Raw genomic sequence first — 22,035 nt, 5'->3', positions numbered from 1 at the left:
TTTTTTTTTTTCTCCTTTGATGGTCTTGTATATTCTAGTTTATAATACCTTGAAGAGAGGCAGAGGGACACCAGGACATGGACACTGTGCTGGGAAAAAGAGAGAAGGAAAGACATGTCAGCCAGTGTCCCCTTCGCTCTACTCTGCTCTCCCTAGGCTTCCTAGACTTCGTGTTAAGCACCCACTTTGTTTAGAGCCCTGTCCTGTATGTTGTGAAGAAGTTGATTTCCTTGGGGAATATGTAGTTTTAGGAGGAGAGATAACATACATTCCTAGAGTTCTTATGTAAGGCTCATAAATAACAATAATCAAGTGTCCTTAGCCCAGTAGAACCCACATATATAATGAAATGCTAGGACTTGGTAGGATTAACCAGGGAAGGGTTCCCAGACAAGGTAGATTTCAAGAAACCGAACTCTTCATTGAATGGATTCTTGCTTCAACAGTGCCTGGTATGTAGTAAGTGCTAAATAAACGTATTCCTAATTAAATGCAAAGGGAATTATTGAGCATCTGTGTAGCGAGCAGGATGGTGGGCACTAAGGATACATCGATGAAAAGGTCACATGTCGTCTTTGCTCTTATGATCCTTCTCATTAGTAAATCTAGACTAATGTTTATTGAGTTACACCTGTGGTATATACCATGAACACGAGAATGCTAGGACAAGGATGCTTAGGGAGGAGGGCAGAGAAGTCTGAGTTCAGGAGTGGCCAGATTAGGAATGCGCAGCTTCTCTTGCTTCTCTGTTCTCTCCTTGAAAGAATCCCTTACTACGTAAACTCTGAGTGTTGACCCTAAAACCTTGGTAGGGTGGCTTGTGAAATTGGATTAAGTGAAGCAAGAGCCTGCTAAAAATCCAAGGGAGGTATATGAAGTTAGGAAATTATGAAAAAGAAAGGCTCTCTGGAGAGGCAAAGAGGTAAAAAAAGAGATAGAGAGAGAGACCTAGGATTTAACTTGGGTCTGAGAGCAGCAGAGCCCTTCCAGCTTCTGATCCTGAGCAGAGAAACCCTCTTTTTTTTTAAGATTTTATTTATTTATTTGACAGAGAGAGACACAGTGAGAGAAGGAACACAAGCAGGGGGAGTGGAAGAGGGAGAAGCAGGCTTCCCGCAGAGCAGGGATCCCGATGTGGGGCTCGATCGCAGGACCCCGAGGTCATGACCTGAGCCGAAGGCAGACGCTTAATGACTGAGCCACCCAGGCGCCCCGAGAAACCCTCATTTTAGAGGGACTGTCACCTGCTTTAAGGGAAGATCATCCTTCATGGAGGCAGGGGCTAGCATAAGCTGATTTCTGGAGGGCCAGCTAGACCGAGGCCTGTGGGATCCTGTGACAGGCAGTGTCCCGAGGGAAATATCCCACTGCAAGGGCACGTAACATCACAGGTGCATGGGAGTAGTTGGTACAGGATGAAAGTAAGAGAGGCAGAGAAGCAGAGCAGAAAACTCAAAGTAGAGCCGAGAGGTCCCAGCTGAGGGAGCAGCTCAAATACAACAGTGGCCCGCCCAGAGATAGGTTTAATGATCTTTAGTTTTCCCAGGGAGAGGAGGACACAGAAATGATTTTTCCCCAGAGGCTGTGGGCCATGTGGGAGAGTGAGGTCGGGCTGTGTAAAATCCAGAGAGGCCACAGTTCTGTCATCCCCTGAGTTCAGCAAAGCTCATAACTTCTTAAAATAGAAAGAGGCCAGAAAGCAGACAGCCTGAGCTCAGAAGCTGGGCTGAGTAGATACGAATCCTAATTCCCACTTCAGCCCAGGAATGGCCCCAGCTCTGCTCAGTCATACCATATTTGGCCTTATGACATTGGCTTGTTTGCTGGAAAGGATCTCAGCCGTCTGCTCTAGCCCTCTGTGTTCAGATGGGCGGTCCACTCCAAATGCCTGTTTATCCTGTTTGTAAAGGTTTTAAAGGTTTACACGAACAGGGATTCGATGACCTCTCTGGATTGCTGTTCTAGGACTCATAATTTTAATTACATATTCAGAAGTGTAATTCAGATCTAACATTTATTTCTTATGTTGGAATTAAAGGATATTTTTTTCCTATTCAAAGTTCAGTTAAGGTAGAAAGAAACTTTTTAACATCTGCTTTCAAAAAGGTAGTGACCAACTCATTTATTAGTCTTTTTTGTCTCATGTCTAAGAGACCCATCACCCATAGTTCTCCCCAAAGCCTCTTCCCTGCAGGCTGTAATTAGAAACTCCAAAGTACGTGCCTCTGATGTTCTCCAGAGCCCCTCTCCTGGCTGTACCCAGAATACCCCCTGGGTAGTGCCTGTAATCTTATCCTTCGTCTTGCTTCTAATAGGTCAGACAGCTGCAAACACAGGGTTATTTAGGGCAACGTGGAACAGCCAAGGAGATCCTGGCCAGGACTGGTCTGGGGCCAGAATAGGCCAGTAATGTTAAGTAGGAGAGCCCAAAGAATTACTGGGACTCCCTAATAAAAGTTACGTATACATCCCAGTCTGTGATTTCTAGGGAACTGGGGGTTTGAGACGCAGGTATAGGGGACGATGAAGGGAACCCTGAAACTTGGTTCCTAGGGAAACAGCTGTCCAACTTAGAGGCAGGAAGGATGGCCTCTGGAGGTTGATAGGATTGAGGTAAGAAGGTAAAGGGAGGAGAGAAGAGAAAGAATCTTCTTTTCTTGTGGGATTTTTTTTTCTGCCCCATGGATTTGGATATTTCCTACCCGCCATCTATTGTTTACTATACACTTAAAACCTTTTAAGTCATTTGTTTTTCTTAAATCTTTTCTCCCCTACACTTACTCAGTTTGGGAGTGGGAAACAGCATTCCAACCTATAAATTTCAGAAGAATGTTTTTTCGTTATTTCTTAAGATTACAAATTCATACTCCAGAACTCCAGGTATCCCATAGAGAATCCCACAGGCCTTTTCAAAGTCTAGAAAATAAATAAACAGTAGTTTCATTTCTGTTCTGATCTTACTGACTTTATACCTCTTTCCTAAATCACTGATGACTTTGCGTTGACTCTTTGTTCTTTTCATACACAAAGGCTTTTCCTAAAGCTTCTGAGAAGCCCCTTCCCATCGCAGATTTTTCTGTTTTGATCCCTTCAGTAGTCTAGACTTCTGGACTTATGTGGCTTTGCCTCAGTGGTGGTGGAAGTGAGCTTTGACATTAGCTCACCAGGGACCCTTGTAGGCAAGCCCAGCCTTTCAGTTCTTATCGGAGATCAATTATCGGAAGCATTCAGCACTGTTTCCGCTTCTTGAAACTGCCCCCTTTGCCTTCCAAGACATCACTAGGACCTGGTTTTCCTTCTGTCTTTCTTGCTGCTCCTCCTTAGTCTCCCTCCTGGATCCCGTTTTCCCCTACCCGTTCCTTCAGTATTAGTTTTCCTCTGCATTCCATTCCTTGCCTTTCCCATTCAGATTCTGCGTATTCTCTTGAGACAGCCTCTTCCAAGCCCACATGGATGTCCTGCAAGAACTTCAAGCTCAACGTCTCCCAATAGGAATGTGTCATCGGCACCCCCACCTGCCTGACTCAAAACCCGCCTCCTCCGCTCAGTTAATCGCACCACTGTTGTACCCTGCACCTGAGTCATTCCTGGGGCTTTTCCATCGTCCTCTCCAACACGTTGAAATCTAACCACATAGCTGTGCTTCTGCTTCCTAGGTGTCTCCTTGTCCAGTGTCTCTGTTTTGTCCCAAATGCCACTCTCCCAGTCCAGGCCCTCATCATTTTTGCCTAGGCTGCCAGATAGCCATCTTATCCCAGCTTCCTCTGTGTTGCTGCCATGGTGATCTTTCTGATCTGCACAGAGCATCGTGTCTCTCCACTCTCAAAATTCTTCGAAGATTCTCCATCATTTGCAACTTTTTTTCCTAGGTCACAGACCCCTTTAAGTATCAAATGAAAGCTGTGGACCTTCTCCCAAAGGAAATTCCCATGCCCAGAAAACTCTTCATGCAGTTTCATGGGGTTCATGGATTTCCTGAAACCACCACCCATGGATCCCAGTCAAACCTTGGCCTACAGAATAAGAGCCACGGTTCCTCACATGGCATGCGGCTGCCTGCCTACCTGTGTGGCTTCATCTTTCACTGCTTCTGTCTTCCTGTCTTACAGTTTATTCTTCATAGTACTGGATTTTTTAAAGATTTTATTTATTTGAGAGAGAGAGTGAGCAAGAGAGCACGAGCCAGGGGAGGGGCAGAGGGAGACAGAGAAGCAGGCTCCCCATGGAGCAGGGAGCCCGATATGGGACTTGATCCCAGTACCCCAGGATCATGACTTGAGCCGAAGGCAGACGCTTAACCGACTGAGCCACCCAGGTGCCCATCTAAGGTTGTTTCTTGACTCTTGCCTTCATTTGTGCTCCTCTCCTGCCTAGAACACTCTCACCTAAAGTGTCCACCTTACAAAAAAGATTTATAAGGATATTGTCCTTTAGGTTTCAGGTCAAATGCTATCATTTCTGTATAACCTGTCCTGACTTCCTCCTGGAAGCTGAGATGCTCCTTCTCCTTGTTCCCACTGTGCTTTGTATGTACCTCCTTCATATGGATCCATGTTGTAACCATATTATATTCTTCGCAAGTCTTGAGAACCATTACCAAGTCCTTTATCTTCGTATCCCTAGACTATATCATTCACTGCTGTTTCCCCAGTGCCTATATAGTGCCTGGAGCATGGTAGGTATTCAGTAAATATTTGCTTAATGAGTGAATGGACCTTTGATTTGACTTGGCGTGCATAGCCGTCTATTACCAACCCCACTCCCACCTCCCCCCAAAAAACAGACATTCTGGTCTTTTTGATTCTGTTCCATTCCAGGTAGTAGTTCATGATGGATTTTAGTCTGCTGCTGCAGATTTTTCTAATTACTGGTTTCTCTAGTGCTCACTGATATATGATATTTCTCTAGGCAGGATTGAGGACCATAGGAATACATTTTAGATTGAAACAAACAAAAAAAATGGACTGGCATATCTGAGGGAAGATAGTTAAAATGGTTCACAAGAAATTGATCTATCTTGGCTCTGAGTGTCCTTGAGCATCACTGTGAGCCCCTCCTCCCATTACAAGGCAGGAGGGGGTTACCGGGATCAAGACCCAGGAATGTCTTCCATCTCTCACCAGGGAAGCTCTGCTTACTTTGCAGTTATCAGTAACATTGGTTCTAATATGGGGGCCTTTATAGCTTCCACCATGTGTTGTGTGTTGTTCAGGGTGGTTCCTCCACAGTACTCGTGGGAGAGATGGTTCTCGTCACTGAGTAGCTACAGGAAAGGAATGATACTTCAGTGGGAGAAAGGGGAAAGGCTCTCCTCTCTGTTTTAGTCCTAATTAGTTTTAGTCCTAATTATTTCTCCCAGTGGGGAGACTGGCTCTGTGACCGTGACCTCTTTGAACCTCAGTTTCCAAATCTGTAAAATGGAGGCAGCTTCAGGCTTGTGGCTAGGATTAAATGAGATGAGGTTAGACAAGCATTTAGCAGTGTCTAACACTACAGTAAGCATTCAAGATTATGATTCCCCAGATTGCCCTGGCAAGGAAAGGTCTTAGGAAAGATGGGATTTTGGGGGGGAAGCAGAGGAATCGGGGGTATCTGGAGCTACATAAACACTGAACGTGGTAATTCAGTGTTAGTGGGAGGCCAGAAGACTTGGAGGAGAGGAGTATTCCAGATTCAGAGAAAAGCCTAAGAAAAGGACTGAGTCGTGTCTTGTCATCCAGGCTGCTTTTCTGAGGACTAACCTCTCCCTGTCATCTTTCCTCCCTCCTTGCAGGTATGAATGCTGCTGTCAGGGCTGTGGTTCGAGTTGGTATCTTTACTGGTGCCCGTGTCTTCTTTGTCCATGAGGTTGGTTCTCTACTTCGTTCTCTGTCGTTCTTTCTCTGTTTTCTGCTCCTCCCTCCCCACTTCTTCTTTCCTCACCTCCCAGTTACATGCTTTGTCTGGGCTCCCAGTCTCCATGAGTGTCCCCGCCACTTCTGTCTCCGATAATGATGGCAGGATCTAGGGGTCTGCAGACTCGGTCCTCACGGTGCCCAATTTAAAGGAAGAAGTAACTTTCTCTCCCCCTTACCTCCACCAAGATAAAGAGAAAAGCTGAAATGAGAATTTTGCAGAAAATGTAGTATATCCAGAGATAGAGCCTTTGGAGGAAAGAGTCTCATCAGATTTCTGTAGTTTCCTGAACCTCCTGAGGCTCTAACTCCTCTTCCCTTCTCTCCCTTCCCTCTCATTCTTTGTCCACTCTTCTCTCTGTAAGGTTTATCTGCCTTCTCCCCAGTTCTATCTTTTCAAGTCCCACTTCTCTCCCGCCTTCCCTCCAACACCTTTCTCTTTTCCCTCTACTGTTATCAAAGCCATCTGTTATCTAGTTCCCTGGGAAGCAGATTGGAGGACTTGGGATGAGCCAGAAGGAAGAGGAATTAGGATGAAATATCAGGAAGGACATCCTGCCCTTTTGAGATTGTGAGAAACTAGAAGAGGGTATTGAAAAGTTGACATCTTCTTCCTTGGACTGTGTTAATTATGACTGTGTCATGGGCATCCAGGAATCAGTAATGGGAGAAGGTGACTTGATTCTCAGAGAACTTCTTCCCAGGGATCCTGTCTTAATCGTGGGGGTTTAGGGAGAACTGGCCAAGCAGAGGCTGAATGGGTGTAATGTGCCCCGCAGGGTTACCAAGGCCTGGTGGATGGCGGAGATCAAATCAGGGAGGCCACCTGGGAGAGCGTTTCGATGATGCTGCAGTTGGTATGTTCCCGAGGACTCCTGTCCCATGTTTGTCCTGTCCTTTTTGCACCCCACTGTGGTTTGGCCTCACGGTTGTCCAAGTCCCCCCCATGTGGCTGGATGTGAAGGGTTCTATGACAAGAGAGATGCCACGATTGCCCTTTACTCTTTGAGTTCGAAAACATCACCCTGTTTTCCTAGGGTGGCTTGGGGATGGGAACGCGGTCACAGGACAGTTTGCTCTTTATAGAAAGGTCGCAGGCAAGACTTGAGGAGCCGGTGCATTGGCAGGATCTGCTCTGGGGTCACGGGGAAGGTCTGGCCATGAAAATGACCTTACCAGAGGACTGGAGCCAGGGCCAGGAAGTAGAGCCGAAATCCGCCAGTCCTCATGTGATGGTGATCAGGTCACCTGAAACCAGAGTGTTTAAGGGAGGAAGGAACCAATACAGTGTTTCCGAGTTTCCAAAAACACCCTAAAATTATGCTGACTGTATCCACAACCCTTTATACTATACTTTCTCTAAGTCAAATACCTATTTTCTGATTTACTGAAAAATCTACAAATTACATTTGTATTCCCATTCTTTACCTCGAGCCTCTAAAAATCCATGGGCAGAAATTTAGTGTGCAGCTTCGTGCAGGTTCTTTATAGGCGATGGTGCCTGCTGTTCAGTGGTCTGAGAATGAGCCAGAATTCTCCCTCAATACTCCCAAAGGCATGGATGCCAGGAGTTTATATGATTTGTGAAAGCCCTAAGTATACTTACTCTCTCGGGGTATCTATGAGCCCCTGGGGATACTCAGAGCTATTTTCCCTTGTGAATATGTGGGTGGGTATTGTGTCTCCTTCTACTAGCACCCTAGCCTGAAGAGCAAAGAGGAAATCGGCAGTGCCTGGTTACAGTTAGAAATCAGTGAGTTCAAGAGGGAAAAAGTACTACCAAGCACACTGGGATGAACTCCTAGGAATAGTTTGGACGCAGTCTGATAAAGTCAGGTCGCTAGGGAGAATTTCCAGGACCGAAGCCAGTGCTATTTCCTACACGTCTAAGAACGTGTGAAAGAGATGAGTCCGAAAGCCAGCAGCATGGGTGTATTCCTTTGCTCTCCTTGAGGATAATCACTTTGATGACAAAGCCTTCAATGGAATGGGTTGATCTTAGACTTCCAAGAGGTGTAGCAGAATATAAGGAATGACCCTGTGATAGCTCAGCCAGCATCATTTCTCTCTGCTTTAGAAAGGACAAATGACTCTTAAGGATGTCGGGGCACTTCCTGGAAAGGCACGTGGTTATGACAGCCCATCAGTGCTGGAATGGGGGGAATCTTAGCATGTTGTGCCCAAATTTGGCTGTGTCCTCTGGGGAGCTGACTTGTACCTCTTCCCCACAGGGAGGCACAGTCATTGGAAGTGCCCGGTGCAAGGACTTCCGGGACCGAGAGGGGCGACTGCGCGCTGCCCACAACCTGGTGAAGCATGGGATTACCAATCTGTGTGTCATTGGGGGTGATGGCAGCCTCACTGGGGCTGACACCTTCCGTTCCGAGTGGAGTGACTTACTGAATGACCTCCAGAAAGCGGGTGAGACGTTGTTGTCACGAGTATGGTTTGTGCGCGTGCACACACAGCCCTCTCCTCCCGTCGGAGGGAATCGTTACCCAGACACAAACGGGCAGCCTCTGCCCTCCTTGTTCTGCCATCGCTTTATGGTTCCCCTTGGCTGCAGGCCCCTCTCTCCCCAGTTACCTGCTCTTGCGGCGTGCCGGGCACCTCACCCGGTGGCTCCTGGTTTGCTTCTCTTCGTCAGGTAAGATCACAGCGGAGGAGGCTACCAAGTCCAGCTACCTGAACATCGTGGGCTTGGTGGGCTCCATTGACAATGACTTCTGTGGCACCGATATGACCATCGGCACCGATTCTGCCCTGCACCGGATCATAGAGATCGTGGACGCCATCACCACTACTGCTCAGAGGTAAGGGGCCGGCGTAGGAGGGGGGCTGCCGGGAGTGGCTAGAGGGCTGGCGTCTAGAGAAGAGGGACACGTGGGAGCTGTAGACTCGAACGACCAGTTTGCTGGGGACCGGAACACTGTTGTTTTTTTTTGTTTTTTTTTTTATGTTAGGTTAATCACCATACATTACATCATTAGTTTTTGATGTAGTGTTCCATGATTCATTGTTTGTGCATAACACCCAGTGCTCCATGCAGTACCTGCCCTCTTTAATACCCATCACCAGGGCAACCCATCCCCCCACTCCCCTCCCCTCCAGAGCCCTCAGTTTGTTTCTCAGAGTCCATAGTCTCTCATGGTTCATCTCCCCCTCCTATTTCCCCCCGTTCATTCTTCCCCTCCTGCTATCTTTTTTTTTTTTAACATATAATGTATTATTTGTTTCAGAGGTACAGGTCTGTGATTCATCAGTCTTACACAATTCACAGTCCTCACCATAGCACATACCCTCCCCAATGTCTATCACCCAGCCACCCCATCCCTCCCACCCCCCACCACTCCAGCAACCCTCAGTTTGTTTCCTGAGATTAAGAATTCCTTGTATCAGTGAGGTCATATGATACATGTCTTTCTCTGATTGACTTATTTTGCTCAGCATAATACCCTCTAGTTGCATCCATGTCATTGCAAATGGCAAGATTTCATTTTTTGTTTTTTTTTAAGATTTTATTTATTTATTTGATAGAGAGAGACAGCGAGAGAGGGAACACAAGCAGGGGGAGTGGGAGAGGGAGAAGCAGGCTTCCCGCCATGCAGGGAGCCCGACATGGGGCTTGATCCCAGGACCCTGGGACCATGACCCGTGCTGAAGGCAGCTGCTTAACCGACTGAGCCACTCAGGTGCCCCCCCCCCCTTTTTTAAAGAAGATTTCTTTTTTTTTTTTTGATGGCTGCATAATATTCCATTCCATAATATTCCATAATATTCCATACAATGGAATATATATATATAATGGAATATATATATATATATATATATATATATATATATATATACCACATCTTCTTTATCCATTCATCTGTTGATGGACATCTTGGCTCAGACCCCATCAAAAAGGAGAATTATAGACCAATATCCCTGATGAACATGGATGCAAAAATTCTCACCAAAATACTAGCCAATAGGATGCAATAGTACATTAAAAGGATTATTCACCACGACCAAGTGGGATTTATTCCTGGGCTGCAAGGTTGGTTCAACATCCGCAAATCAATCAATGTGATACATTAATAAAAGAAGGAACAAGAACCATATGATCCTCTCAATAGGTGCAGAAAAAGCATTTGACAAAGTACAGCATCCTTTCTTGATTAAAACTCTTCAGAGTGTAGGGGTAGAGGGAACATTCCTCAATATCATAAAAGCCATCTATGAAAAACCCACAGCAAATATCATTCTCAATGGGGAAAAACTGAGAGCTTTCCCCCTAAGGTCAGGAACACAGCAGGGATGTCCACTATCACCACTGCTATTCAAGATAGTACTAGAAGTCCTAGCCACAGCAATCAGACAACAAAAAGAAAGAAAAGGCATCCGAATCGGCAAAGAAGATGTCAAACTCTCACTCTTTGCAGATGACATGATACTTTATGTGGAAAACCCAAAAGACTCCACCCCAAAACTGCTAGAATTCATACAGGAATTCAGTCCAGTGGCAGGATATAAAATCAATGCACAGAAGTCAGTGGCATTCCTATACACCAACAACAAGACAGAAGAAAGAGAAATTAAGGAGTCGATCCCATTTACAGTTGCACCCAAAACCATAAGATACCTAGGAATAAACCTAACCAAAGAGGCAAAGAATCTGTACTCAGAAAACTATAAAATACTCATGAAAGAAACTGAGGAAGACATGGAACACTGTTTTTAACGAAGAGTTATCCCTAGAGCCCTGAAATTGCACTGCTGTCTAGATGCTGTAGGTTTGCCTCTGTCATTGTCTCGCCCACTGTCCACGCTGTAGCTCTGAGGGCTTGAGTACCCCTGGGGTCTCCCAAGTGATTAGTGTCCAACCTGAGACAAATCCAGGGAGCCCCATACCTCAGCTCCCCTTTCAGCCGAGTCAGCGCGATCATGGAGGCCGCCGCCGCCCCTGCTCAGTGTGTGAGAATGGGAGGACAGCAGGTGGCAGTTGGTCAGGGTAATCCTGGGGGATTCCAGGCCAGTCGAGTCCTTACTTCTTCACTTCCCTTCCCTCTCTCTCCTTCCCTTCCTGGGCCCCCTCGCTCCCTGGAACAGAGCCGCAGGACTGACACATTTTACTGCTGTGTTTTAGCCGCCCTGTGGCTGACCTGTTTCCCTGGGGTCTTCCTGGTCTCGCAGGAAGCCTGCTGGAAGGCCTAACAGCATAAATGCATCTCCCAGGGAGGTTTCATGGCCTGGATGTGGGTGGCGGCTTGATCCTGGCCAGAGGGACACTAGGACTGTAAGCCCTCTGTCTCTCTCTCGCAGCCACCAGAGGACGTTTGTGTTAGAAGTGATGGGCCGGCACTGTGGGTAAGATCCCCAGCTTGACTCATTGATTCTCTGGTGCCAGCAGTAGCCTTCTCTTCCCCGGAGAGTCCAAAGAGGTCCCCCAGGGGTAGCAGATCTGGAGGTGTACGTGCTCCTCTGGCTGTGGCCCCTTCCCCTGCTTCCAGCGCCCCTCCCCCCCCACCTACCGACACGTGCAGGTGTGTCACACTCCAGTGGGAAGGGACACACAGTGCTCTGAGATTAGAAGCCACGGTGGTAGGGGAGCGTGACTAGAAGGTGCTCTTCAGGGACAGGATCCCACTGAGAAGCTGTCTCAGCAGTGCTCTTACCCTCCCCTAAGAAGGAAACCACCGATCCTCAGACCTCCCACCGACTATGGGGACAGGCAGTCCCGCTGGGTACGGGTGAGGCTGTTGGTGGAGTGTGGCTCCTAGCGCGGTGCTTCTGCCTCTCATCTCAGATACCTGGCCCTTGTCACTTCCCTCTCCTGTGGGGCTGACTGGGTTTTTATTCCTGAATGTCCACCAGATGATGACTGGGAGGAACATCTTTGTCGCCGGCTCAGCGAGGTACTGGCACTTTATTTTGCCCTTAAAAAAACCCTCGCCTGTTCCACTGATGCTGCCCTTCCCGTCCACCAGTTTCCCTCCACTGACCGCTCTTCTCTTTGCTCTCGACCAGACAAGGACCCGTGGTTCTCGTCTCAACATCATCATTGTGGCCGAGGGTGCGATCGACAGGAATGGGAAACCAATCACCTCCGAGGACATCAAGAACGTTAGTAGGAATGAAGCCAGAGAGGCCTTGGACACCATCCCCCTTCCCTAGTCATTTCTGAGTCTCCCCTTAGCCCTTCTGCACATCTCTCCCCAAGTTTCCTGCCCCCAGGTGTCCAAGGCATCGTGACAAGATAAGAGGCTAAGCCATCGGGGTTTATCTCAGTCTCTGCTTGTTTTCAGTCTTTGACTCTGTATCCCTCTCTCTGTCCCTCTTTTGGTCTCTTCAGCTGGTGGTAAAGCGTCTGGGATATGACACTCGGGTCACTGTCTTGGGGCATGTGCAGCGGGGTGGGACACCGTCAGCCTTTGACCGAATCCTGGTGAGTCGTGGGGTCCCGGGGCCCTAGCGTCTTAGAACCCATAGTCCACAGAGCTGCGCTTCACCATGACAGGGGCGCACCCCACTGACCATGTCGCCCGCCTCCAGCCTCTGGACGGCACTGGCCCTTGACCCATTCCCGTACACTTACCACTTCTCTTCTGTTGCAAAAACTGATGGGGAACTCTATGCTCCCCAAATGGTGAGCTCTCAGATCTCCACTTTGAGCATTAATAACATTATTAAGATCTAACTTCAGACACTCAGATTGAACCCTCTTATCCTACTTACATTGGAAGACAGAGGCCATACTCTTCCTTATTTTATCAATAAGAAGGGAATATTATTAAGCCTCCGTAACGTCCTTGATTACTACAGTGGACATATTTCTCTGGAACCAAATAGAATGGCCAGAGGATGAGGAATCATCAAGCTTAGATGAAATCTGAGTAGGGAGGTAAAGTCCAGTAAGTTCTTGGCTATAGTCCTCAAATATGTGGCTCAACCCTGTGATCTGGAGGGGCCTCGAGTGCCCTAGCTCTCCAGGCTGAGTCCAGATGGGGAGGCCTGAACCAGACTCTTTGCTCCCTGGGCTTCTGCAGGGCAGCAGGATGGGTGTGGAAGCTGTGATGGCGCTTTTGGAGGGGACCCCGGACACCCCAGCCTGTGTGGTGAGCCTCTCTGGGAACCAGGCTGTGCGCCTGCCCCTCATGGAGTGTGTCCAGGTGGTAAGTACTGACCTCTGCTCCGCTTCCTAACAGTCCCAAGCCTGTCTTGGAGCTGGAGCTTAGAGGGAAAGAGACCCACTTCCAGGGCCACTGGAATAGGAGCAGATGGGAAGGCAGCATGGTATAGTGAGTCAGCTGGGGAAGGAGCATAGTAGGGTTTGCATGGGAGCTGTCTCCTCTCTGAGCCTCAGCGTCCCCATCTGTAAGTGTTCGCAAGGAACGTGAGAGATGCTACATCCTACCGAGTGATGAGACCCAGTATCGCACAACATCCAACCTCAACTGATTTCACCACGTCTTTGTTGGAAGAGAAATGCAGTATCTCTCTGAACATTATTAAAAGCAGGGATATTATTAAGGTCTGGCTGGCTAGGTTATATGTTTCTGTGGTTTCTACCTTGAATGTGTTTCTCTGAACCAACATGAGGTTTCTAACGCTCACCCTGAGGGCTGTTAGAAGGAGTGGCGGGAAGCTTTGTAAAGGGCCTGATGCAGGACCTGGAAAATGTTGAGTACTCAGGGGAAGGTGGCTCTTACATGAAGGAATAACTCCTCTGCTACCACGGAGCAGACATTGCGGCTGGGAGCTAAGGGGTCTGGCCAATTCTTGGGGCTGGGCCGCATGCGTGGGCCTGCTTCTCTCTCAGACTCGGGGAGTCCCAGCAACCCGCAGCACAGACAAGCTCCAGCCTTGCTTGGAACTGTGTCTCCAAAAGCCCAAAAGCGAAAGTACTGGCTCACGGAGAAGAAATCAGTAGCTGGGAAACACCCGGCAAGGATTAGCCTTTCTTCCTGACCGGGCTGTCTGGGGGATCCTCTTCATTTCCTCAGTTTAGAGGCTACCTTGAGGTTGCGGCCGTGGGTATGGGATGGAGGCGGATGCTCTTCTGTCTGTGAGCACTCCTCCACTCTGCCCGTGTTCTAGTAAGTAGAGCATTGAATCAGCTCCTTCCTTTTGCTGCTCATTACTCCCCAAATTAAGGAAACACAAAGATACTTCTTTCTGTGAAAGTTTGGGGAGCTTAGAACAGGCGCGGCTCCTGGTGGGCAGGATCCAGTCGTAAGCGCAGAGACAGGCGGAATCTTCCCATGGGGTAGAAATCCAGCTGCGTAGAGCCCTGCCCCGTCGTCCTGACTCTCGCTGTGCTCCTCCCTCAGACCAAGGATGTGACCACGGCCATGAACGACAGGAAATTCGACGAAGCCATGAAGCTGCGAGGCCGGTGAGGGAATGATCAGAAGCTCACTAGCTACAGAAATCAGATACCGGAATGAAGCAAAGGAAAAAAAAAAAAAGGACATAGCTTCAGACCCCAAATAGGAGTTTCTGCCTCTTCCTCTTTTTATTGTCTGTGACAGTGTCTTCCCCAGGAGAATGGGCTGTGAGATGACCAGGAGGAACAGTACATCGCAGGGACGCTGTCCCTGGGACTGGCCTTCCATCACCTGGTGTTTCTGTGTGTGGATTCCAGCTAGGGCTTCCATTTCTCTAGGCCAAGGGCAGCGTCTCCTGCTGAGCGCAGGGCCTGGGAGAAGAGCACTCAGGGAGAGTTGGACTGATCGGCGGCCCCCTGTCAGCCCCTGCTATGTCCCAGTTACCCTTCGAGGTTTGCCCTGTGGAACTTCACACCGCGAGCAAAACTCCAGGCCCCCTTGGCTGCTGGCGTGGGGAGTGGTCTGGAGACACCCTGCTCTCTGCTTTTTACAGGAGCTTCATGAACAACTGGGAGGTATACAAGCTTCTGGCTCATGTCAGACCCCCAGTCTCGAAGGCACCGGTGAGTTCCCTGCCCTTGACCCTCTCCTCTCAGTCTCCCCGTATGAAGCGCTGCCTCCGCTCCACACAACTTACAGCCTGGCCACCTTCCTTGCCCCCCTGTCATCTTCGCTACCGAGTCCCTGGCCCTACCAAGAACTCTCTCAGCCACCCCAGATACCAGCCCCTTGTTCTTAGTGTGCCCTGGGTGTCTCGAACCCAAGACCCACATCCAGTGTAGGACTGACCAGGTAGGTTTATGTATCATTTCCCCTGGGTGAATCCGGGAATAACCACGTCTGAGTGTACTTAAGGCACTCCCTCCGTCTCAGTGGTGAGTCTCAGTATTCAGGGTATATCAGCATTACGTGGGCTGCTTACTAAACATGCAGATTGCTGGATCCTTCCCACAGAGAGGATTTAGATCCGGGCAGGGGCCAGGAATATGCAGGTTTAATGGCATAAAGATCAGGTGGTCCAAGGATCATGCTTTGGAAATGCTGCTCTGGAAGGTCTCATTCGTTACGTAATGAATGACGTCTGGGAGCAGGGACAGCGGCCTTGCTTATTGATCTGTGGTGGAGTTTTGCTTCCATAGTAGAAGGAGCAGGCTGCGCCGGCATTCCTCTGTCGTCCAGAGGCCCATGTCCTGCTCCTAGGACCACCAGGGACCTGGAGTTGGGCTTCCCTGACTGACCTATCCCCTTCCCTCTGCGGGGGTTTCGGTGCCCACGTCTGCCCCGCTCCCTGTCCGCTTCCTTCCCCCCAGGGTAGCACGCACACTGTGGCCGTGATGAACGTGGGGGCCCCGGCTGCAGGCATGAATGCTGCTGTGCGCTCCACCGTGAGAATTGGCCTCATTCAAGGCAACCGGGTGCTGGTTGTACACGACGGCTTTGAGGGCCTGGCCAAGGGTCAGGTACGGGGACTAAAAGGACGGAGGGCACATAATCTGGGGCCAAGGAGCAGGCATGGGGAGGCTAAGTGTAGCAGGGGTGACCTGTCCGTTCTCTTTCTTTCTGTTGTCCTCCACCCTGCTTTCCTCCCAGGGTGTGAGCAGAAGTAAATACTTAGTTTTAGGGCAGTATGAACAGGCAGGAGCCACTGAGACGAACCCTTTGTAGGCAACAGACCTTATTTAATTCTCTCTCTCCCAAAGCTCACTGCGGCGCCTGGCATAAGTGGGCGCTTAATATTTGTGAATGAGCAATAAGGGTGGAGGAAGTTCTTTGAGATGGGGAAAAGCCGATGCCTGGCATTCCTCCGCCAACCAGGGGGTGTTGGGGTGGGCTCAGAACTCAGGAAATGGTGTCAGTCCACAGTGCACACGCATGTGACCTTTTCCTGCAGATCGAGGAAGCTGGCTGGAGCTATGTGGGGGGCTGGACTGGACAAGGCGGTTCCAAACTTGGGACGAAAAGGTAAGGGGCATCATAGGAGCACCTCCTCCTCGTCACCCCTAAAGATGTCCCTTGAGTATGGGCGTCAGTTCATTCGGTCAGCATCTACACTGCTGTGGTCTGGAACTTTGGTCCCCAAGCTCACAGTTGCCTCAGTGGGGGCAGGCATGCCCATCCAGACATCTTTTAGCAGCTCTGGCAATTTAAAGCCCCAGGGTGGACTTGGACAGTGGTGAGAGGTGGCCTAGGGAAGGGGCCACAAGCCAAAAAATTATACATAAGCACCTTCTAATTCTGGCTTTTCTCTCCCTCAATTTTGCTGTCCCTTCTCCAAATTCCATTGCCCCATCGCCCACCCCTGCCCCATCGCCCACCCCTGCCCCACCGCGTTCAACTAGGACTCTCCCCAAGAAGAGCTTTGAGCAGATCAGTGCCAACATCACTAAGTTTAACATTCAGGGCCTTGTCATCATCGGGGGCTTTGAGGTGAGTGCCCTTCCCTCCCCTCCCCTCCGGCCCCCACCTTTCCCTCTCCCCTCATTGCTGCCTTCGCGGCTCCTCTCAGGCTTACACTGGGGGCCTGGAACTGATGGAGGGCAGGAAGCAGTTTGATGAGCTGTGCATCCCATTTGTGGTCATCCCCGCTACCGTCTCCAACAACGTCCCCGGCTCGGACTTCAGTGTGGGGGCTGACACAGCCCTCAACACCATCTGCACGGTGAGAGCGCCCCCCCCCCCCCCCCAGGCCTCTGCCGGGACTATAGTCCCTGGACTGCATGTGCTCCTAGAAAGTGAGCTACTTTCTTGGTACCAACCAAGCGAAGTGCCTGAGAAGTGCTTATTGAAGTGCAGGCGTGGGCCTTATTGGTCCCCACGTGTGGGCCTCATTCTCACCTGCGAGCGTCCAACCAGAAAGGCGTCTGTACTCTGCATACCAGACGGCTTCTCCTTCCTGAGGGCCTGTGGTCTAATTTCCCCACCCTGAGCAACGGAAAGGATGCGGACAGCTTCCTTCCGGGGAGAGGAGTCCCACAGCCTGGGTGGCCATCGTGCCTGCCGTCCCTGAAGGCCGGCCGGCCTGGGGACGAGAGCGTTCCAGAGTTGGGTTGTGGCGAGGGCCAGAGAAGTGACAAGAAGCAGCCCCGGGCCCCGTGTCTCTAGCTGTGACCCACTGTCCCTGCAGACCTGTGACCGCATCAAGCAGTCGGCCGCGGGCACCAAGCGGCGGGTGTTCATCATCGAGACCATGGGCGGCTACTGCGGCTACCTGGCCACCATGGCGGGCCTGGCAGCCGGGGCTGACGCCGCCTACATTTTTGAGGAGCCCTTCACCATTCGGGACCTGCAGGTAGACGGCCACCCCGGGCCTGTGCCGTAGCTCTGCCCTGCCCCCGTCTGTCCCCCCTGCCCCCGCCCCCCCCCCCCGGCAACCTGAGCTGGGAGAGCTCAAGACGAGGACAGCTGCTGGGTGTGGGGGCCCCGAGGAGCACCTCCGGGTAACCTCACGCACGCGCCCCCAGCACTGGCTCTCGGGGGCATCCGCTTCGAAGGATGGCGTAGTGCTAAGCCCTTGCCCGAGTGTTTCTGCATTTTGTCTTCAAAACTGACGTGCAAGGGAGAGATTATCTCCATGTTACAGACGAGAAAGATTTAGAGAGGTTAAAAGCCTTTTCTAGACTTGTGAGTGAGTAGGTGGTTTAACTAACAGAGAAAGTCCGTCTTTCTGTGGCATCACGCCACCCCTCCGGACTTCCCTTGTTACCAGACTCTTCTCGTTCCATTCCCTGTCACGGGGGGGGAGAGGCTCGGACTCCTGTTCCAGAGGGACCGTATGATCCTAACTTTCCAAGATCTCAGTTCACTGGAGGAAAGAAAGGCCACAAAGTGGAGGGGCAGCAGGCGGAGGGACCTCCCCAATCCAAGAACCCAGCCAGCCCCTGCCAGGAATGGAGGTGGGAGTCTTCCTCCTTTACCCCAACTCCAAGCCCAGAGGAAGGAACCGGTTCCTCCCAGGTGAATCACTGCTGCGCACACAAGCAAACCATTTAAAGACCGACGCTGAGAGCAAGAGTCAGCCCTCTGAGGGAAGGGAACCAGAAACCCCTGGAAAGGGACATTGGGAGCGGGGGAAAGGCGAAACCTGGCAGTTGCCACAGCTGTCTCTGACGTGCCCTCTTCCAGTTCTGCCTGTCTCGTTGGCAGTCTTTGTTTAAATTTCAGTCTGCCCTGAACTTCTTACAGGGATGAGACACAGGATTGTAAACGACTCTCTTCCATGTCCCTCTCCCCAGGAGAGGCCTGGTGGGGAACAAGAGAGCTGTGCACCTGCCCAGCCTTATCCACCCCCAGCTGGGCTTAGGATTTGCTCTCATGTTTTCAGGCAAATGTGGAACATCTGGTGCAAAAGATGAAAACGACTGTGAAGAGGGGCTTGGTGTTAAGGTACCTCATCCACGGCTTGTTCCTAAGTGAAGAGAAAAATTAGGCTCTGGCTGTAGCCCACAGAATGGATCTGTTTGGGACACCCTAAGGAATCTGGATACAAAGGGAGAGAACCTGAGCCATGGGAGGGAGGAGATAGAAAAGGGAAGAACAAAGCTTACAAAAGCAGAAAAGGGTTGGGAGGGAAGGGTGGGGGGCACAACCAAAGTCACAGGCTTTTGGTCTCTACGTGGCAGGAATGAGAAGTGCAATGAGAACTATACCACTGACTTCATTTTCAACCTGTACTCTGAGGAGGGGAAGGGCATCTTTGACAGCAGGAAGAATGTGCTTGGCCACATGCAGCAGGTAGGGAAGACGCCCCCGCCGCACCGGTCACCAGATGGCCATACCCCCAGTAGCCACTGGCTCTTCTGCTGGCCTCCAGTCTGCTAGAGCATGAGCCTGCAATCTTGTACTGTCATAGGGTCTAAACACCTTTACTCTGGAAATGGCCTTAGAGATTATGTGGTCCATGCTCTTCATGTAGGGCAGGGCTTCTCAGCCTTGGCACCGTTGCTCTTTGGGGCTGGATAAGTCTGTTGCAGGTGGCTGTCCTGTGCACGCTGGGATGCTTTAGCAACATCCCCGGACTCTACCCACGAGAGGCCAGTAGCACCTCCCTCCTGAGTTGTAACAACTAAAAAAATGTCTTTAGACATTGCCAAACGTCCCCGGGGAGGCAAAATCATCTCCAGCTGAGAACCACTAGTCCAGATGAAGGAAACGAGGCCCAGAGAGGAGACATGATTTTTTCAGGGCCACTCATCAAGCCCGGGCGAGAGCCAGGGCTCTTCCCACCGCACCATACCGCCTTCCCTAAGGAACCTAGGCAATGAGTACAGGCACCTTGCGGGTATTGGGCTCCAGCCCCGTGAACTGGGGTCTCTGGGCGAAACGAATTCCTTTCTACCACCCACACTCAATCCCCACCCCACCATCTGTGGGCCTCGCTCACAGATGATCTTAGGCCTAGTGGTCTTAGGCCTCCCTGTTCCCAGTGTCTCCAGCTGATCCTGCTTAAGTATGGACCTTTGACCTTTGTCTACCCACGTATGAATTCCCAATATCTCAAGCTTGAAGGAGCTTATTAGTCCCTGCAGGAATGGGGTACAATTGGTTAAAGTATGACGATCTCTTCCCCACTTCCCACCTACTTTCTCTTAGTTCAGAGAAAATCTACATGATTCATATTATTCTGAGGTGCTGCCAAGGCCATCCATATTGGTTCGCAAGGAACCCTTCGGTGTCCCTGACGGTGGCGCCTGACAAAAGCTGCTAGGCTGAAGAGGGGCAGGAAGTGACTGAGTGGCCAGCCAGACTAGAAGTAAACGACAGGGTCTGGCAGCTGTGGAGCTAGAAGAGGCAGTTGTGAGACCAGTTACCCCCTTATCTGATTAGTTACTCTTACACCTAGTAAGTGGCCAAATCTGCCGCGCCAACTCACCCTGGTTCGCAGCACTGTCAGGATTTCCTTTCAGAGTTAGGATTTCTGTTTCTGGCTGTAAACCTGGGCCTTTTCTTTCCTTTTTCTCTGTATGTTCGGATATCTCTGCCACTTCATTAGAGTCTTTCCCTCTGTAACTTTAAGACTCTTTTTTCAGGGGGGGAGCCCAACTCCATTTGACAGGAATTTTGCCACTAAGATGGGCGCCAAGGCTATGAACTGGATGTTCGGGAAAATCAAAGAGAGTTACCGTAATGGTAGGTGGGGTAAGAGGGCAAGCCCCCTCCATAGAGGTTGGATCCCCATTATTGAAGCTTACTGACCTTTATTGCAGGGAGGATCTTTGCCAATACGCCAGACTCGGGCTGTGTTCTGGGGATGCGTAAGAGGGCTCTGGTCTTTCAACCAGTGACTGAGCTGAAGGACCAGACGGATTTTGAGTGAGTACATCTACTTCCCTGGTAGTTTCAGGATCTCTTCCCAACCTGTTCGCTGTCTTCAATCCTTTTATCTTAGGACTAATGCCTGTAGTCGAAACTATTTCAGATCTTAGCCCTTGCCCTAAAATCCAGCCTCTTCTACTCAACTTCTTTCCATCAGCTTTTGATAGAAGTCAGCTGGGGTGCTAAAAGGGGAAATCATCATCTCTCTCATTTCTCTGTAGGCACCGCATCCCCAAGGAACAGTGGTGGCTGAAGCTGAGGCCCATCCTCAAAATCTTAGCCAAGTACGAGATTGACTTGGACACCTCAGAGCACGCCCACCTGGAGCACATCAGTCGGAAGCGATCTGGAGAAACTTCTATCTAACCCTCTTTGGAGTGAGGGTCATGGATTGTCTGATCATGGTCAGCTCACCCCCTGATAGATCCAAGTCCATGTATTCCCAAGTGTTTTAGTGCATTTTTCTTTAGGTTTCCTTTTATTCTGCAGCTGTAGCCATGACCAGCTCTGCCAGGGAGCTGGGGCAATAGTAGAAGCCACCTTTAGGTAGAATTTATCATGACTTCTACCCCAGCTTCATCTGTCACACAAGAAGACTGGGCTCCTCTAGGGCTACTGCTAGATTTCAGCTACTCGGTTAGAATTTTCCTAAAAATAAGCTGTATTTATTTCTTTGTGATAACAAAGTCTTGGTTCCTCTACTACTTTTACTGCAGTGACAAACAATAGCTACACTAATAAATGCCAACTGGTCACTGCTTTTGGTTCTCCTGTTGTCACTTGTACAAGTAGCTGTCATACTGTCAGCCCTAAGGACCAGACTCTGCTCAGACACTTGGGAAGATGCAGCCCATATGATCACCCCACGTACTTCTCTCCACCTCCTGGCTTATTTCCCGTAGCATCTCTTGGCTCTGTACGTAAGGTCCTAGGACATCGTACGCTGGTCCTTACCCTCATACCACACCGGTCCCTCCTGCATCCTCTGCAGCCACAGGATGCGTCAGCCTCTCTTAAGCAGGAAGTTGTGTTTCACCTTTTGATCATCTACCTATTTCCCAGGGGTGCTTTTTTCCAGCCATCCCACGATCTGTACTCCTCTTCTGACAACTCAGGGTTCTTCCTTCTCAACTCTTCCCCTGTATTCCTTCCTAGATGAAAGGCAGACTCCGTTTGTGGGGAGACATGCACATTTTGAAAGCCTGGGAAAGAGACCCCCCCAGCCCGGGACCTGGTTTGGTGGGTTGGCTGAAATAGGGCTTTAGAAAGTTGTCAGTTCTCATTCAGCTCCGTTTGTGTTCTGTGCCGTAACAATAGCTGCTTCCTCCGCATCAGCCAAGTGACCATGTCATGCAGTTGGTCTTCGGGAGCCTCCAAATTGACAGGACGGTGCCCGCTTGTGGCTCTCGGCACAAGCACACATATTCCTCCCGACCCAGTCTCCTCACTTGCTTGAT

At 50.1% G+C, this 22,035-nt stretch overlaps 1 protein-coding gene across 3 annotated transcripts in view; it reads left to right on the top strand.

Annotated features, from left to right (window-relative positions):
- The window catches only part of PFKM (phosphofructokinase, muscle), a 43,854-nt gene extending 22,518 nt beyond the window's left edge, over positions 1-21,336 (top strand). For all 3 annotated transcript variants that reach the window (XM_035002777.1, XM_035002778.1, XM_035002779.1), the window contains 21 exons: positions 5,774-5,847; positions 6,674-6,751; positions 8,126-8,315; positions 8,542-8,707; positions 11,202-11,246; positions 11,686-11,794; positions 11,907-12,002; positions 12,232-12,324; positions 12,926-13,051; positions 14,210-14,274; positions 14,760-14,829; positions 15,577-15,726; positions 16,158-16,228; positions 16,606-16,693; positions 16,773-16,925; positions 17,391-17,555; positions 18,588-18,649; positions 18,886-18,997; positions 20,293-20,392; positions 20,470-20,575; positions 20,800-21,336. In XM_035002777.1, coding sequence (XP_034858668.1) covers positions 5,774-5,847; positions 6,674-6,751; positions 8,126-8,315; positions 8,542-8,707; positions 11,202-11,246; positions 11,686-11,794; positions 11,907-12,002; positions 12,232-12,324; positions 12,926-13,051; positions 14,210-14,274; positions 14,760-14,829; positions 15,577-15,726; positions 16,158-16,228; positions 16,606-16,693; positions 16,773-16,925; positions 17,391-17,555; positions 18,588-18,649; positions 18,886-18,997; positions 20,293-20,392; positions 20,470-20,575; positions 20,800-20,944 — 2,264 coding nt within the window. In that variant the 3' untranslated portion in view covers positions 20,945-21,336. The remainder of the gene's footprint in view (positions 1-5,773; positions 5,848-6,673; positions 6,752-8,125; positions 8,316-8,541; positions 8,708-11,201; positions 11,247-11,685; positions 11,795-11,906; positions 12,003-12,231; positions 12,325-12,925; positions 13,052-14,209; positions 14,275-14,759; positions 14,830-15,576; positions 15,727-16,157; positions 16,229-16,605; positions 16,694-16,772; positions 16,926-17,390; positions 17,556-18,587; positions 18,650-18,885; positions 18,998-20,292; positions 20,393-20,469; positions 20,576-20,799) is intronic.
- Positions 21,337-22,035: the final 699 nt, after the last annotated feature.

Source organism: Mirounga leonina, unplaced genomic scaffold, assembly GCF_011800145.1.
Source record: "Mirounga leonina isolate KUSES-001 unplaced genomic scaffold, KU_Mleo_1.0 Mir_126, whole genome shotgun sequence".
Taxonomy (NCBI): domain Eukaryota; kingdom Metazoa; phylum Chordata; class Mammalia; order Carnivora; family Phocidae; genus Mirounga; species Mirounga leonina.
Note: the sequence above shows the minus strand (reverse complement) of the source record. Positions and strands in the feature narration are given on the sequence as shown.